We start from the raw sequence: 17,813 nt of genomic DNA on the forward strand, positions 1-17,813 counted from the left end.
AAAAAAAACACCACCCAGAACTCCCCTCTCACCCAAACAAAAACGAGGGGTTAGGGATCTACCTCCTTTGTAGAGGGCTTTCTTAGCGTGTGTGAGGCTTGCGGTTCAATCCCTAGTTACAGCAATACAAATATCAGATCTAACTGTGAACTAGCTTTTGCTCAACATCAGCTTGTTTAATGGTTTCCTTTACTGTTTACTCACTAGCCAGGTAGGGGACAGAGGAACGGTAACTTCCCTCTGGGGTGAGTGCACTGTATTCACCCTCTCCCATCCTTTTAGACAAGGCATACTCCAAGTGACAAAAACATGAAGGTTCTAGGGCTGGGAGGTGTAGTTCAGTAGAACAGAGGTTACCTACCATGCACAAGTCCCTGAGTTCGATCCTCACGACTGCAAATAGATAATGCAAAACAAAAACCATCCTGGACAAAAGATCATTTGTAGTGAGGTGCCTCCTATACACCTTCAGAGTAATTACTTTGTGGATCGCGCATTTAAACTTGTAAATATAACAGCTTGGTGACTAGTGAGTGGGAGTAGATGGTGCCTCAAACACTATTATGAATTCGACTTTCAAAAGCATCTAGCTCTCTGCTCAAACCCACCAAGTCGCAGTCTGTCTCTCTCGCCATCTTAATCTCTTCGGCAAAAGCAACTCTTTCCTGATAGCGAGAAGTCTGGCGAAGGCGTATGGCCCAGTCTTCTTACAGAACCGACGGAAAGCAGCAGCAAGCCAAAACGATCGGAGTCGCGTAAACTACAATTTCTGGGGAGGGAGACGGTGGGTGGAAACCCTCAGTCTTCCAGTGTGGCAGCTCGTCTCCGTGGCAACCGGCTGCAGGCGTGGGAGCCCGGATGTTGTGGAGATCCGCGGTCGCTCCGCCCAGCTTCCGGTAGCCTCAGGGGTGCGGGCCGTACGAGTCTTCGGGAGTCGTAGTTCTTTTTCCTCGCCGGGAGCTGGCAGGAAACGCAGGAGGAACTTCAAGTCCCAGCATGCCTTGCTGCGCCGCGCCTGCCACCGCTTCCCCGCTGCGGACGCCCGCGAGCAGGTTGTTGTTTTTATGAGGCGTCACTGGCGTCTGGAGCGCGGACGCCGCCACGGTGACAGCTGGCGCGGTCGGGCGGAAGAGGCGCTGTCTTCGGGTAAGACCCTGGGGCGCAGGTCGGGCTGATGGGGCGGCCACAGGCTGCAACTCATACCTTCGGGCGCAGCACCAGGAGGCTTTCTCCTGGTGGACGCCTTGGTCCTCGGGCGACCTCGAGCGGAGGGCGCGACCTGGCAGGTGTTAGGCGCGGGCTCGCAGGCTGCAGCCCCGCGAGCTCGGAGCTGGGCGCCCGGGGATTCAGGTGCGGCTGCATCCATATGCTGAGATGCCGCGTGCGTCACTCTGAGCCCGCCCGGAGGTCCCAGGTGTCAGGAATAGAAAAGTGTGCACCCCAGAAGTATACTCCTACTCAGCCCCGAAGCCGCTCCTTCCTGGCTCCCCTCTTCTCCTCCCGTTCTTCACGCTTCCCCTCCGGGTCCTTCCCAGCGTTTGTCAGGCTGACGGCTTGTCCTAAGTAGCAGCTGCGCGCGTGTCATTTGTGTTTACCTCTCATTTATCCCAACTCTGCCAGGGGCAGCGCCCGAGTTCTAGACCGCAACCAGCTGGGGTGTTTTCCTTAAGGGTGAACCATCATGCACTGCCCTCTCCCACTTTTGCTTTATTGGCAATATGGGGCTGCTAGTCCCCTAGAATGGGCAACCAGTTGGTTATTCTCAGTTAGGGGTGCTATGAGACCTTTCCAGCAAGGTCACATAATGTTTGAAATGTCAGCACTAACTATCTTAAAGTCCCAATATTTTTTCTTTCGCCTTTTTTTTTTTTTTTTTTGGAGTGGGTGGATTGGTTTTTTTGGTTTGTTTGTTTTTGTTTTTTGAGGTAGGGTTTCTCTGTGTATCCCCACCTATCCTAAAACTTGCTCTGTAGTCCAAGCTGACCTCCAACTCAGAAATCCGCTTGCCTCTGCCTTCTGAGTCCACCGACTAACTTTAAGATCCCAATCTTAATAGGTCTTAGATTTCTCAGGGGATATTTATCGTGTATAACTGGTGTGAATAGTTTGCTATTCTGACAAGCTCAAGTCACAGGGGAACTGAGAAGGTTAAGGGTGAGTTAATGCTTTTGGCTTTTTTTCTTTCTGTGTATCTCTGGCTGTCCTGATACTAATATATCCCAGGCTAGACCTGGGACTTCTCTTGCCTAAGCATCCTAGGCACTGTGATCATAGTTGGGTACTATGGAGCCTGCTGTAAATGCTATTTTAACCCTCTTACACCAGAGTTGAAATTCCAGTTAAAGGTGGTACCCCAGATATTTAGAAACTGAAGCAGGGGAATGTCAAGTTTGAGACCACTTGAGCAATCTAGTGGAGACCATATTTCTGTATAAAAAGATCTGAGAATGTAGTTCTTTGGTACAGTACTTGCTTAATGTATGTGAGGCCCTGAGTTCAAGCCCCAGGATGATCAAAACAACTCCTAGAACCAGTTTTGTACTGTAAGCCAAAGAATAGACTGTTGTGTTTCCATTGGAGTTTTAAGTATATTTAGCTATGAAGGTGATTGTCTAGGATGTGAAACTAAACTGACCTCGTTATGCTTTACTGTGTTTTCTGGGGATGCCACCACTTTTTTTAAAAAAAAGATGTGTTTTTGTATGTGTTTTGCCTGCTGTAAAGGCAGCTTGTGTGTGCAGTGCCTGTGGAGGCCAGAAGAGTCGGGAACTGTCCTAGTATTTGTTCTCCACCACTGAGCTGTTTCTTCAGCCCTGAAGTCTTTAAAGACAGTGTCTCATATAGCTCAGGCCAGCTACCAGTTGGCTATGTAGCCTTGAATTCTAGATACTCTTGCCTCCATTATCTTTGGATTCTTTAAGTATGACTTTCTAAAGTAAATGGGCTGGCAAGATGTCTCCATGGGTAAGGGGACTCGCTGAGCAAGTCTGTCATCTGAGGTTCATTTCTGGAACCCACAGGGTGGAGAGAACTGACCCCCACAAGTTGCTCACTGTCCTCCGAACACAGATGCACAGAGATGGGGATCTGTGGGGCTGGGTGTTGGGCTTAAAAACTAAAAGTAAATAAACGAGTTAGTGTAATGGCCTGGGTCTATTACATAGCTTAGGAGGCATAGGCAGAACAATTGGAAATTTAAGGCCAGTCTGGGCTACACAACAAGATCCAGTTTCAAAAAAAGGACAAAGCAGTATACAGTCCAATCAGGGTAGTTGGGCGGGTGGTGCACACCTGTAATCCCTTCACTAAGGAGGCAGGCCTTACCTCAAAAAAGCAAATCAGGAAATAGGAAAAAAAAAAACACATACAAACTGATCAACAACAAAAGAAACCAAAGCACAGCTGGGCAGTGATGGCGCATGCCTTTATTAATCACGGCCCTTGGGAGGTAGAGGCAGGTGGATTTCTGAGTTCCAGGACAGCCAGGGCTATACAGAGAAACCTAGTCTTGAAAAACCCAAAAAAAAAAAAAAAAAGAAAGAAAGAAAGAAAGAAAGAAAGAAAGAAAGAAAGAAACCAAAGCACAATCCTCAGTTATACTGAATTCACAAACCATATATGAATTTAAATGAAAATTATTTTGAGGAGAAGGGAAAGAGACCGATTAGTTGTCTGGAAAGAATAAAAAACATCCTAACAGTAATTCTTAGCATGTATTGTGTCTTTTGATATGTTGTTAACTAGAACAAAAATCAAACATAAAAGATACATTAGACTAGACAATCTTGGTTATTTTAATAAATCCACATGCAAAAAAATATGTGGAGGGGCAGGAGACAGTCTTACTGTATCCTTGGTTGGTCTCTGATTCACTGACCAGGGCCACCATGTTCAGCTGAAAACAGCTTGTTTATTTGTAAGGGTTTACAGTGGGAGTTAGCGTGCAGTGATGGAACTTGCCTGTAATCCTTATACATGGGAGGTCAGAAGAAGAATCAGGAGTCCACGGTCATCCTGGGCTAACAGACCCAGTTTGAAGATAATTAAGTAGTAGGCTTCATATGTCTGATCATTTGAGCTATATTTAATTTTTTTTGTTAGATTCATTGTGAACAGATAAAATTATACAATTCATTAGTCTACATCTTTGCTTCTGTTCTTTGAAAGAATAGTGACTGTGTTTTGTCATTAGCGACCTTAGGAGAAGTAACTCTCATCGGTTTGCCTTGGTTATATTTTTATTTTGTATGTAAACAGAGGAAAGGATAATTTATGGGAATCTCAGACTTACCATGTGATTGTGTCCTGGAGGTCAAATTCTGGCCGCCCAGCTTGGTGGCTGTGAGCCCAGGTATAACCTTTGAGTTATACCTCTGGTCCGACGTTTTGTTTTTGTTTTTCTGACACAGGGTTTCTTGGTGAAACACCCCAGGCTGTCCTGGACTAGTAGACCAGGTTGGCCTCCACCTGCCTCTGCCTTCTGAGCTCTGGGATTCTTTGTTTTCTTTTTTTAAGACAGGGTCTTCCTCAGCCCAAGGCCTGGAGCTTGCTGCAGTTTTCTGCCTTAGCCTTCTGAGTACAGGTGTGAGCCAGCATGAGCCAGCCTTTATTGCTTTTTAGATGGTAGTATTTTTGTTTTTTTAGGCTGTTCTGGTTGGGAGCTTTTCTCCACATGTCAGTTTCTTTTCAATATTTTCTGTCTGTCTTTTACTTGTGTTTTGTGTGTCTTGTGTGGATTTGTGAGCTGCCATGTGGATGCTGGGACTCAAACCCAGGTCTTCTGGAAGAACAGTCAGTGGTTTTAACCACTGAGCCATCTCACCAGTCCATCTTGTGTTGGTTTAATGTAGGCTTTGGGTCCATCCACAGGATATAAAAAGCATTTGTACTAGATTAATATGTCTGAGCTGCCACATTCCACAGTGCTATTGTAGGTGAAATTGTATTTTTCAACCAACGTAAGTATTTTTTAAATTATTTGAATGTTAACTGTAAAAATCCACACATTGTCGTTTGGAAAACGTCAAGAACGTGGCCTTCAGGGCCATCACTGCCTCTTCTCTAGGTCTTTATTCTTAGGAACAATCAGATTTGGCTAGATTAGGGCAGGTAAAGAGGTTGGTTTCAGGGCTTACTGTTTGCCTTGCTCCGTTAAACAGGACCAAATCATCTTTCAGTTTGAGTTCAGAGAAAGGTTAGTCCTGTAATATGTAAGGGTTGCATGTAATATATTTAGGGATTTTTATTTTGTTTTAATTGGGCATTTAGAAGGGTATTTAATATGTGAAAAACCTTTGAAGAGTCAGTAGGGTTTTCTGTGGAAGCTTTAGGAAGTCAGTAAGATGAGTTGCAGGTTTCCTCTTTCATAATATGAGAACAAAGTCTGATTTTTCTTAGTGAGTGTTGCTGACAGACTCAGCTCTTGAGTTCATATTGCCGATGAGCTCCAGAGAACGTGGAAAGGAAAACAGAATTCAGTGATGAACAAGTATCTGAGGTACCAAGTCTTTCCGTTACTTCCAAGCTGGAAGTAGCCCCTGTGTACCTTCAAGGTGGACTTGGGAAGAGGGACTCAGGCCTTTGTAAGTGACCTGTGAAACTGAGTACACATCGTGATGGCAGTGCCATGCACATTCTTTTGGAGCATAATTTTGGTGAAGAAACATCCAGGGTTTTATTTGTCTTCTAGCTAGAGCTGCGTAGTGTGTTCTAGTCTAAAGACCAGTTAGTTCCCTTCCTCACTGTGACTTAGCTCTTCTAATTAAAAGACCTGGAATTGTAAAATGGTGCCTCTGTGGTTGGGCCTTTCACGTTTGTCTCAGTCTCACAGTTAGATGTGTTGAGGTCCTTTGTTTGATTTCATAGGAAGTGGCTTCTTTTTAATGTTGCCCTCATGAGCAGCAAGACTGTTGAGTCTGAAATCCTCCTGGCAGGCAGGTGTGAGAGCCCTGGGTGGCGGTGGAGAGATGCCTTCTCCTGGGAAAGTCAGTTATCCGTTAGCATCTAACTCTGAGGTTGATCTGAAGTTAAGTTAATTGATACAGAACATTAATGTAAAGCAGTGTTTTAGAAATTTTTTTTTTTTTTTTTTTTTGGTTTTTTCGAGACAGGGTTTNTCTGTGTAGCCCTGGCTGTCCTGGCACTCACTTTGTAGACCAGGCTGGCCTCGAACTCAGAAATCCGCCTGCCTCTGCCTCCCGAGTGCTGGGACTAAAGGTGTGCGCCACCACGCCTGGCTAGAAATTTCTAAGTTCATTTGGAAGGCTTTACCAAAGTGATACAGGTCTGTGAAAGTGAAGGAAAACAGATGTGTAAAATGTACTGGGTTGGGTATCCACTCTTGAAGTTAGGGGACAGCACAGGAAGATCTATATCATCTCCTAGTGCCACTAGATCACTAGATGACAGTGGGGACCCTTCTCCCTTGTAACCAGATATAAACTAATAAATAGCAACTAGAAAAAATACATAGATCCTTGTATTAGCTTTTCTTTCAGTTATCTTAGATCATAGCTGTAAGAAAATAAGAGTAAATTATCTTTTGTGAGAACATCTAAAAATACAATTATAGTGTGTGTGTGGAGAGAGAGAACGAACATGAGAGAGAACAGTATTAGTATAGGAAAAACAGAGCCAAAACCAGATAGATTTGTAAAATGATGAAGCCACCCTGGACTCAGTGTCCCAGGAAGGGCAGTGCGCAGCCTGCCCATCTTAGGTATTAGTTAACTAAAATGGGGGGGGGGCACGTTTTTTTACTCTGTAAGTTCCTGTTTCTGGGATATACATGTGAGTTCCCTACCTATGGAAATGGGAGGTGTTTGATCCCCCAGAAGCCAGAACATAAGCAGTTTTTGTAAGCCATCTAATGTGGGTGCTGGGTAATTCGGGTCCTTTGAGAACAGTACTGCGCTGTCTCTTCAGCCTCATTTATTAGCTCTTTTAGGCTTTTTCCAAAACTGAACAGTAACAACCCTGGACAGCCAGGACATTTCCTAAGACTGCAGATAGCTGATGAAAGGCGGGCCTCCCTGCCCTAGGTGATTTCCCCTCGCTGTTTGAATCATTGTTTTCTCACTTTTAAAAAAGATGTGGCTTAGGCTATTTACTTCAGATATCAGAGCAAAAGTGGTTTTTGCTTCCTAATTTGCAGTGTTACATCATAGAAGGAAATTTACAGAGTAATGGTGTTGCCTCATTTCTCTTGCAGAGATGATGTTCTTGATGAAAAGGTATATTTAGTATATATAGCAGGAGTACATGGGTGGACCATATTTATTCTTTTAAAAATATTGTAATTGATTGTTTTTAATTTTAGTTTTTAAAAGATTTATTTATTTTATATGTGTGTATATGTGTGTGTGTCACTGTGACTGTCTTTAGACACCAGAATAGGGTATGGAATCCCATTACAGATGGTTGTGAGCCACCATGTGGTTGCTGGGAATTGAACTCAGGACCTCTGGAAGAGCAGGCAGTGCTCTTAACCTCTGATCCATCTCTCCAGCCCCCTTTTTTGTTGTTTTTGTTTGTTTGTTTTTCGAGACAGGGTTTCTCTCTGTAGCCCTGGCTGTCCTGGAACTCACTCTGTAGACCAGGCTGGCCTCAAACTCAGAAATTCACCTGCCTCTGCCTCCCAAGTGCTGGGATAAAAGGCGTACGCCACCACTGCCCAGCTTTTTTGTTGTTTTTAAAGGCCGAGTTTCATGTAGCTCAGATTAGCATCCAGTCTCACTACATAGACTAGGTTGGCCTTGAACTTCAGATCTTCCTGTCCTACCCTTTCCTTTGCTAAGATTTGTGTGTGACTACACTCATTTTTTGTTTTGTTTTGTATTAAAGACAGGGTTATAACTCTGTGCCAGGTTGACCTGGAGCTTGTGGGCAGTCTCCTGCCTCTGCTTTCCTGAGTGCTGGGGTTATAGTGTGCCAGGATTGCCTGGCTTACATTATTTTTAGTGACAGTGTCTTCCTACCGCATTTCAACCAGGAAAGCCTGCTTTTTACGGAGATGAGTCTTTGCACTCACTGATAGGATTACTATGGCCAGAGAAAAAGAACCTTATATCCTGTACTATGTGGACTCAACTCACTAAAAGTCTAGTGGGTAAAACTTTAAGGTAACATGTTAGTTTCGTTAACTTTTCAGGGAGAAAATGCTCCTTGAATTTGTGTCTTTCACCGTGCTTAAAATTGGTTCTGTCGTGGCGGTTGGCACACGACTAGGCAGAGGCAGCCACATCTCTGAGCAGCCCAGGATTCCTGAACAGGAGAGTCTGAGTCAGGAAGATAGTTCAAGGCCTGCCTGGGTAACAGAAGAATTCCAGTCGTGCCTGGGTAAGTTAGTGAGACCCTCCTGTATCAAAGTAAAAACCACAGGAGCTGTAGCCTGGTCTATAGAGTGAGTTCCAGGACAGCCAGGGCTACACAGAGAAACCCTGTCTCACAGAAACAAAGCAAAACCAAAAACCACTGCTTTTGTTGTTCTGAGAAAGGGTGTCAGTGTGCAACTCCTGCCTAGAACTTGCTATGCTGGTCTCAAAAACTAGGTAGCTTACCTGCCTGCTGGTGTTAAAGGCATACACCACCACAGGCCTTTGTGTTGTGTATGTGTCTTATTTACTTGCTGTGAAGAGACACCCTGACCAACACAATAGAAGAGATTGAGGGCTGGAGAGATGATGGCTCTGTGGTTAGCAGAACCTGTTGCTCTTCCAGAGGACCCAAATTTAATTCCCAGCACCCACATGACAGCTCCCAACTATTTGAACTCCAGTTCCATGGGATCTGACCAGGAACATCATATTATGTTGGGGAGCATGGCATTAAGCAGGCGAGCACAGTTCTGGAGTGATAGCTGAGAGTATGCCATCTTTCCAGGACACCCCTCCGTTTTGTTACATCCTAGGCTAGACTATGACATCATGCAACCCTAGTTGTTGGAACTATTCATCTCTTGTCTCAGACTCCAAGTAATTAGGACTATAGGTCTGAGGTTTTGTTTGTTTGTTTAATAGAACAGTCTGCTGTAAGGGCAAACAGGCATGGTGGCTCATGCCTAAAATCCCGGAATTGGAGAGTCCCAGTCAAGATGATAGGAAGGCCTGCCTGGGCTATAGAATCATTCCCAGGCCAGCCTGGGTAAGGCAGTGAGATCCTCCCTATATCAAAATAAAAGCCCCGGGGGCTGCAGCTCGGTGGTGAGGTGCTTACCTAGCATCTGTAAGGAAGGCCTTAGCTTAACTCCCCAGCACTGAAAAATGGGCCCACAGACTTTGAGTCTCCATTTTCTTTATCTCCCTCCCTCCCTCCCTCCCTCCCTCCCTCCCTCCCTTCCTTCCTTCCTGAGTTAGGGTCTCAGTCCCCAGCTCGGTTCCACAATCTGTTTTCTCACTTGGCTGGGGAGCAGAGCTGGGTTACAGGCCCAGCCACCATGCTTAGCTGCTTCTCAGGTAAGGAAGACCAGGTTGTACTGGGCTGCCAGGTTAGCCTTGAGTCTGGGCTCAAACACTTGATGGAAATAAAGTATACATGCAATCACGTTAGCCTTCAGAGCATTCCCTTTTTTCTCAATTAAAAAAAAGAAGTCATTTTCATTTTACATAAGCTACCTTTCACACCCCTGCAGTAGCCGGGTGTGGTGGTGCACACCTTTAATCCCAGCACTTGGGAGGCAGAGGCAGGTGGATTTCTGAGTTCAAGGCCAGCCTGGTCTACAGAGTGAGTTCCAGGACAGCCAGAGCTATACAGAGAAACCCTGTCTCAAAAAACAAAAAACCAAAACCAAACACAACAAACAAACAAACAAAACCCTGCAGTAATTATATCAAATAAAATGGAAAAGTGAAATGTCTGGCTGGGACAGGTGACACGCCAGTGCCATCCCAGAACTCGGGAAAGGAGGAAAGGAGGATTATGAGTTTGAGGCCAGCCTGGGCTACATAGCAAGGCTCAGTCTCCAAAATAGACACAGGGGCTGGAGAGAACTCAGTCACTAAAGTACTGTCAGGCAAGCGTGAGGACCTGAGTTTGGTATCCAGCTCCCATGTAAGACAGTGGCGTGGCGGCACTTGTTTGTTTATAGGTCAGATCAAGTTAGCTGGTCAGACAGCCTGGCCTGCTTGGCCTACTTGGCATGTTCCTTTTGAGATAGAATCTCACTTTGTAGCCCTGACTGTCCTGAAACTCAGCTTAGGTAGACCAGGCTGGCCTCAAACTCAAAGAGATCCACCTGCCTCTCCCTTATGAGTGCTGTGATTAAAGGTGTGCATGACTCTCCCTAAGAGACGCTGTCTTAAAACCACGAGGACTGCTTGCCACTCTTGTCCTCTGGCATCTTTATGTGTATGCATGCATGCAGGGACACGTACAGGCATGTGCACTCATGAACATACATAAGCACACAGAATACCTTAATTAACACAGCTATTTAATTAGAGTTAGAAGTAACATAGCCTCAGTACTGGGAAAGCTGATACAGGAAAGCCCCAAATTCTAGGCTAGCTTTGTTTATACAGCAAGATTTAGGCTAACGGGTGGCTTCGGTGAGACATGTCTCAGCTACTTTCTGATCCCCCCAAAATTTGTTTTGAATGCTCAAACTGAATTGGGTTGAACCTAATGCCAGATACATGTGAAGTAGTTGCTGTGCCACTAAGTTACATCACAGCCACTGAACCTCATTTACATTAGCTTGTAATGGATGGAAACTTTAAAGAGGAGGAGCTAGAGAGATTGCTCAGTGGTTGAGAGCTCTTGCTGCCCATGGAGAGGACCCCAGTTTGGTCCCCAGCACCCACATTGTAGCTCTCAACCGTTTGTAACTCAGTTCTAGGAAACCCAACACCTTTTGATTTATATGGGCACCAAGCCTGCTTGTGATTCACATGCATGCCGGCACAACGCACATGTTCATGCAAAAATACTTAAAGAGGATTTTTGAAAGGGAAAAAAAAACCTCCACAAGGTTACTCAGCTTGATCTGGAGCCCAAACTTGTAGCCTAAGCTAGTCTTAAACTTGTTGTTCTTCTGTCTTGGCCTCCTGGAGAGCTGGGCTTACAGCCTGATTACAGTCAGATTCTGGACAGGCATCCAAATGGACTCAGGGACAGCCCAGCAGCGTTGGCCTTTACCTCAGTCTGTGGTCTGCTTAGAATCACAGGATTGTGAGATAACAGTGCCCCATTCTTCTCACTCCTGTCTAATTCTAGAAGATAAGGAAATGGAAGCCCTGCCTTCTTCATAGTAAAATGTAGCTTATTAGGGACAATGTAGGGCATCATCAGACCAGGTAACTTGTCTGTTTGGGTTAATGAGGAATGCTGTTGTTTATTTTTATTTATTTATTTTTTGTTTTTGTTTTTTTTTTTTGAGACAGGGTTTCTCTGTATAGCCATGGCTGCCCTGGAACTCACTCTGTAGACCAGGCTGGCCTCAAACTCAGAAATTCGCCTGCCTCTGCCTCCCAAGTACTGGGATTAAAGGCATGCACAGCTATGCCCAGAAGCCCTCAAGTTACCCTTGCAGAACATGTTTTTTTGGTTATTTTGAGACAAATTCATACTATAGAGCTCAAGTGCTGGTGTCACAGGCTAAAACCAACAGAATCTATGGAGGCTGATGCTTAAGGGAGCCTACCTGCTTCCCTCCCTTCTGCCTTTCACCCACCCTGCCTCCCCCACCCCTCAAGTACTTGCTGTCTCTCTTAGGCTGGCTTACAGTTGGAAGCTCTCCCACTTCAGCTTTCTTAGTGCAGAGCCCTGGAATTGAAGGGTGCCATGCACTGCTGTCCAGTAGCCTTGGGAAGGTCATTGCAGACTAGCTATTCTTAGAGCAGAACGGAGGGTGGGGCAACTTCTTAAGAGTGTTTAGAATACCAGGTTGGCCTGGAACTTATTACTGTGTAGCCAGGAGTGACCTTGAACTTCTGATCCTTCTGACTCTACCTCAGATGCTAGGATTACAGATGGGTGCCAGCATGTTTAAGTCATATGGTGCTGGAAAACTCACCCAGCTAGGCATGCTACCAGCTGAGCTATGTCCCAGCTCCTGGATACAGTTGTGTTGGAACCACAGCCTTCAAATTAGATCTAACACTTTGATTGTGTCTGTGCACTAGGCAGAAGCTAGTTAAAGAGGTGGATAATCTCAAGGCTAGCCTAGGCTAGCCTTCGTGGAGTGGCAATGTAAAAGCTTTCCAGATGGAAGAGCGACCAGGCAGCACTGAGCAAGGTGCTACTTCAGGACAAAAATGAGGTCCTTCTCAGTGTCTTAGGTTTGGAACCACCCTTTATAAAGCCAATTGAGGTATTGATAATAGTTATTTTAATTGAAATTTCTCTGTTGGCTTTTCACAGCTCACTGCTGTTTGAAAGTGAACTTAGGCTGCTGCTGTCTGGTCCCAATTAACCATCTGCCAGCAGGATCCTAGGTATTCGCCTTTCAGATACAACTTCTGTTGGTCGCAGCAGCACAGCTGGGAGGTTGCCTTAGCTCAGGAGGGTTCCCACAGCTTAACGATTTGGTTTATTCTTATAGCTGTGTAGTCGTATGGTCGGTGTGGAAAGCCTGTGGTGGTGTCTCAGTTTTACCTGGAGGTTATGCTGTGTGGTAGAGCTTTTGCAGACATTTAAAAACGTGTTACATGTTTCATTGTATTATAGACCTGAAAAATGTCTGAAAGTTCCAGCGACAGTGACTCATCTTGTGGCTGGACTGTCATCAATCATGAGGTATGTTCTCCAATATGTTGTTAGCAGTGACAGAAACTGCTTTATGAAGGTCGGTGTTTTCTAGGGAAGTGTGGCTTCCTTTGTAGTTGGCTGTTTTCTCACCCATATTAAACTTGCCTGCTAAATGCCATTGAGCTACATACAGCCCTAGGGTTTGTTTTTTTAACAGACAAAATTTTGATATAGGGTTTTAATAAGTTGCTCTAGGTGGTCTTGGAGTCAAGTGTGCAGCTCATACTGATCTTCGTGAGCTTGGAATCCTCCTGTCTCTGCCTCCTCAGGCTGGGCTGACAGGCCTGTACCAGCACACCCAGGGTGTGGGGCTTTTTGGTTGTACTGAGACATTCAAGTCTCACTGAGTAGCCATGGCTGCCCAGAACTGGCCTCACATCCACAGCGGTTGCTTCCGAGAGCTGGGGTTATAGGTATATGCTAGTATGGCTGGCTTTTGTTTTGTTTTTGAGAAAGTCTCCTTCTGTCATGTAGGCTGGCCTAAAACTCAAGGCACCCTTCCTGCCTCAGCCTCCCAGGTATGGGGATTAGAGGCATGAACCATATCTAACCTCATCACCCTCTTTTAATGGCGTACAGAACTTAATAAGAAAAAAATATGTATTTTAGATTTTTATGTGTGAAGACAGCAGTTCATAATCAAGAGGAAGTGTGACCTTCTCTAGAGAAGCATCCAGAATTTTGGGAACTGCTGAAAACCATAGCTAGACTCATTTCTACATTATTCTACCTGTCTTCCTTAACTTTGAGGGGCGCCGCAAAGTTCTTTGTCAGGTGCTGCCTGGTACAACTACATTCTTACGTAATTTTTAAAGACCTTCTTTGTGGTACATTTTTTTTTCATTTCTATTTTGGGTGTGTGTGTGTGGAGGGAAGATCAGTGTCTTACTGTGTAACTAGGAGAGCCCCTATCTAAATTTCCACACAGCCCAGGCTGAACCTCTAACCCTTGATCCTTCTGCTTTACTTTCTGAGCACTGGGATAGAGGCATGTGCCTGGTTGTCTTCTTTGTTGTTGAGGATGGAGTCAGATTCTCTGGGACTGGAGGTACAGATGGTTGTGAGCCACCATATGGGTGCTAGTAACTGAACCTGGGTTTTTGAAAGAGCAACTACTGAGCCTTCTCTCCAGCTCCATCAGCCTTCATTTTTTGTTACTGTTTATGGAGCCAAGTATAGTTGTGACTGGGATGGAGCCTACTACATAGTTTGGGCTGCTTTTAACTCCTGAGCTCTCTCCAGCCTCATAGTGCAGACACTCAGGACTCAGGGTTTGGCCTTTAGTGTCATTGAATAGCACAGTCATCTTGTGTTCACCAGACATTGACTTGAAGGCTATGGCTCCATTTTGCAATCTTCTACCTGCAGGCCTGTATAGACTGAGTTGAACAAAGCCAGTCAGGACAGATACTGTTTAGAGTGTGGTAGCATCAGGAATTTTCTACATATCATCAGTGAAATCCAGTCTTAGGGAGGCAATAGCTAAATTAATAATTACCACTTTCCCCTAGGGTTCTGATATAGAGATCGTGAATTCTGCCACAGCCAGTGACAACTGTGGACTGACTCTAGAATGTTCCTTAGTAGAACAAGAGGAGCTGCCTGTTCTTTATGTAGGGCATGGAGGTGAAGGTAAGTTAAGTTCCTGTTTTGTTTTGTTTTTCTGGAGATGGGGGTGTCATCCTTGATTGCCATTGGAATGGTCTTACCCCAGATGTTCAGTGGACTTTGTTTTAAGTGGAAAACCTGCCAGCAAGTGTCTGAGAGTAGTTAGAAGGGTGCTGACACCTGAGAGCCTGTAATGAGTCACATTCCCTGTGTGAAATTGTCCCTTCACACTTACAAGTAATTAAATTTGTTAGCAAGAGCAGAGGGACTAATGATATGTAGGCTGCACAGTTAAAGTGTTTACAACAAAAGAAATAACCATACATTTTTGGTTTTATACCAGAAAGCAGCGCAAACAACACATCGTCGGTGGGAGAAGCCATGTTGTCATCAATGAGAGAAACCAAGTCAGCAGTTGAGGTAAACTTTTATTCTGTTCTGTGGATGTTTGATAAGCACTGTCTTCCTGTTTATACATTCTACTCCTACCGAAATTATAGGAAAATCTAGTGAAAAAAGATCCATCAGTTTTAAGGTTAAAGTGAACTTTTTTGGGTTTCAGAACAGGACTCTAAGCAAGCGCCTGCCTCAGGTTACCCTCACAGCCGACTGTGACTAGAAGATAAGAACCTCTTCTGAGTTAGCTAGCTTATCTGTTGGTTTAATCTGGTTAACCACTTTAAGTATAGTTTATTCTTTTAATCTACATTGTGATTATTTTTAGAAGTAGAGTTTATTCTTGAATTATATTAAAAATTTACTGAGCGAAGGTCTAAAATGAAGGTTAACTTTTACATTTGATAACAAATTAAATATTGGCTATTGTGGTTGTCTTTTGAATACAGCTACTTGGCTGCATAATCTTTCCATGGTATTGTAGTCAATGGGTGACATAAAGAATAATTCTTTTCTGGAAGGGCCTGGAGACATGGCCAAGTGGCTATGAATATCTGCTACTCAATCCTGAGAGCCTGAGTTCAGATCTCAGCACACATGGAAGAATCTGGGTGTCCTGCAAACACTTGTAACTTCAGCTCCATGGATCTGATGCCCTTCTCTGGCCTCTGCACAGATAGACATGTGCATAACTTAAGCAGACACAGAAGTAAATAAAGCTCAGGGTTGATGAGGTGGTTCAGCAGGTGGAGAGGTCTTGCTGCCAAGTGTATTATTAAAAATAGTTTATTTTTGGAGGTTAGGGAGTTCAAGAAGAAGGTGCTAATAGCTGGTTTGGTGTGTGGTGATTGTACCTTTGGCCACATTCTCTGTAGGGAAAAAATGCAATATCCTTGGATGACAGAGGAAGGAAATGACTGAATGGCACTGTGCTGAGTGCCTCTTCAAACAGCAGCCCCTTCAGCTCTTCAGAGCTCATTGAGTTTTCATGGTGGTTGTTGGGGTTTTGTTTTTGTTTTGTTTGCAGGGTCTTTCTACATAGCCCTGGCAGTCCTGGGAACTCAGTATGTAGACCAGGCTGGTCTCCAACTCACAGAGGTCCACTTGAGTGCTGAGATTGAAGGCATGTGCTAACCCAAGTTTTAATGAATTTTAGGGGACATGTTCAGATTGTAGAACGTAGCCTATTTGTTGTCAGTCTGTCATATACTCTTTAGAAGTAGTATTTTGTGCCAGCAAACTCAGGACTGCTGAAGTAAGTGAATTCTTGGTGTCCTGTGGTCATAGCAGGGCTGAGCAGTTTCTGAAGCATAGTGGGAGGAGACAGACATCATCTCATCTAATTCTTAGCATCATGGATGGCTTTGAGGTCTCCAGTGTAAAGAAAGTGAGCCTGTGACTGTATATTCCTTTACTGTTGGATAGAAATTGCGTCTCTAGGGGTTAGGGGAGGTGTCCAGTGGTAGACAAGGCCCTGGGCTCCATCCCCAGTATTGAAAAGAAAAGGGAAGTGGAGAGAATACAAAAAGAATGATGCTAGGTGTCATATATTTTGAACTGTGAAGAAAATATAAGACTCAAACTTACTGAGCTTACTGCCTGTAAACTTTGGTTCTGTAGGTGGAGGAAGCACCTTCCCCTGAAGACAATGTCTATTTCGGAACTACTAGTGACGATTCGGATATTGTTACACTTGAACCACCTAAGCTGGAAGAAATGGGGATCCAGGAAGTTACAATTCAAGAAGTGCCCAGCTCAGATGACCTTAACATGGGCTCTTCCTCCAGCAGCCAGTACGCCTTCTGCCAGCCAGAAACCGGTATGGACCTGTGGCAGCAGCGAACCTCTGACGTCTTACTTAATGGCTTGTTCTCTAGCTCCAGCTTTCAACATCTTAAATAATTTCTCTGAAACTCAAGAAAATTTGGATAAAATTTGTTAGTGTTTTCCTGGCCTTTATGGCTGAGCTCAGTGTTCTTTCTTTGACACATTACTGTGTGTGTGTACGTGTGCGTGCATGCATGTGTATAGGGGTATGCTGGGGACTGAACCCCAGATACTGCACATGCTAACTAAGTAAGCAGTATGCTACATTCAGTTTATTGAAGTCTCAAGTTCTCAAAAGGTGCATTTGTCTTTTAATATCTGATTAATTGATTGTGGTATAGCAGAGTCTAGCTCTGTAACTCTGGCTGTTTTTATGCTCACTGTGTAGCTCAGGATTTGCCTCCGACTTGGCAGCAGTCCCACAGGCAGGTGCCATCATTCCCAGCTTTCACAAGTTTTTTTCCAAACAGAGTTTCTCTGTGTAGCCCTGGCTGCCTTGGAACTTGCTCTCTGTAGAGCAAGCTGGTCTTGAACTCAGAGATCTGCCTACGTCTGCCTCTTGAGCGCTGAGATTAAAGACCTGTGCTGCTACCACCCAGCCTCTTCTACAGTCCTTAACCTCTGATTTCTGAATATGTAATAGCTTTCAAAGAGACAAAATATTTCGACATAAAGTCCCTGGAAAATGTTAAAAGAGAAGCCTGTGGCTAACTCAGTTATTAGTTAACCCACAGTGATAATTAAAAGATGGAGTGTGGAGGCCTGTGACTCTATTTAGAACTGCTGTTTTAATAATTTCCTAATCTGATGAAAAGGTAAGAATATATAGTTTGGGTTAGCTCCTTATATTTTTCTATCTTTTAATAATTTGTATACATTTGGCAGTCAGAATCACACAGTGACATTTTTCATTCCAACTTAAGGTAGTAAAATGCCACATTGTGCTTTTTGGCTTGTTTGTTGGTTTGTTCTGGGATAGTATCTCTTGAGTCCACATTGTCCTAGATCTCACTATGTAGCCTTGACTAGCCTTGGATTTGTGACAGTCTGCATGCTTCAGCTGGGATTATGTCACAAAACACCCACATCCTCTGTCTGTCCCCATGTAACACGTCTGACACGTGAGTGCTGTGTAAGTTGTTGGGGAATGGTAGTAAGTCTGTATGTATTAATGGTAGTAAGTCTGTATGTATTAATGGTAGTAAGTCTGTATGTATTAAGAGCAGAACGAGTGTCTT

At 44.4% G+C, this 17,813-nt stretch overlaps 2 protein-coding genes across 7 annotated transcripts in view; one reads left to right on the plus strand and one right to left on the minus strand.

Moving 5' to 3' along the window:
* C9H15orf65 (chromosome 9 C15orf65 homolog) overlaps positions 1-846 on the minus strand; it is a 3,259-nt gene extending 2,413 nt beyond the window's left edge. Inside the window, exon 1 of one of the 2 annotated variants that reach the window (XM_021173397.2) lies at positions 362-602. In XM_021173397.2, the coding sequence (XP_021029056.1) occupies positions 362-424 (63 nt within the window). In that variant the 5' untranslated portion in view covers positions 425-602. The other variant, XM_021173398.2, reaches the window with a different exon arrangement.
* Positions 847-981: 135 nt separating this feature from the next.
* Positions 982-17,813, plus strand: part of Ccpg1 (cell cycle progression 1) — a 29,874-nt gene continuing 13,042 nt past the window's right edge. For 4 of the 5 annotated variants that reach the window (XM_029481227.1, XM_029481228.1, XM_021173388.1 and 1 more), the window contains exons 1-5: positions 982-1,146; positions 12,664-12,732; positions 14,256-14,376; positions 14,696-14,772; positions 16,369-16,567. In XM_029481227.1, the coding sequence (XP_029337087.1) occupies positions 12,673-12,732; positions 14,256-14,376; positions 14,696-14,772; positions 16,369-16,567 (457 nt within the window). In that variant the 5' untranslated portion in view covers positions 982-1,146; positions 12,664-12,672. Of the gene's footprint in view, positions 1,147-12,663; positions 12,733-14,255; positions 14,377-14,695; positions 14,773-16,368; positions 16,568-17,813 lie in introns of those variants that run through there. The other variant, XM_021173392.2, reaches the window with a different exon arrangement.

Source organism: Mus caroli, chromosome 9 (assembly GCF_900094665.2).
Source record: "Mus caroli chromosome 9, CAROLI_EIJ_v1.1, whole genome shotgun sequence".
NCBI classification, from domain to species: domain Eukaryota; kingdom Metazoa; phylum Chordata; class Mammalia; order Rodentia; family Muridae; genus Mus; species Mus caroli.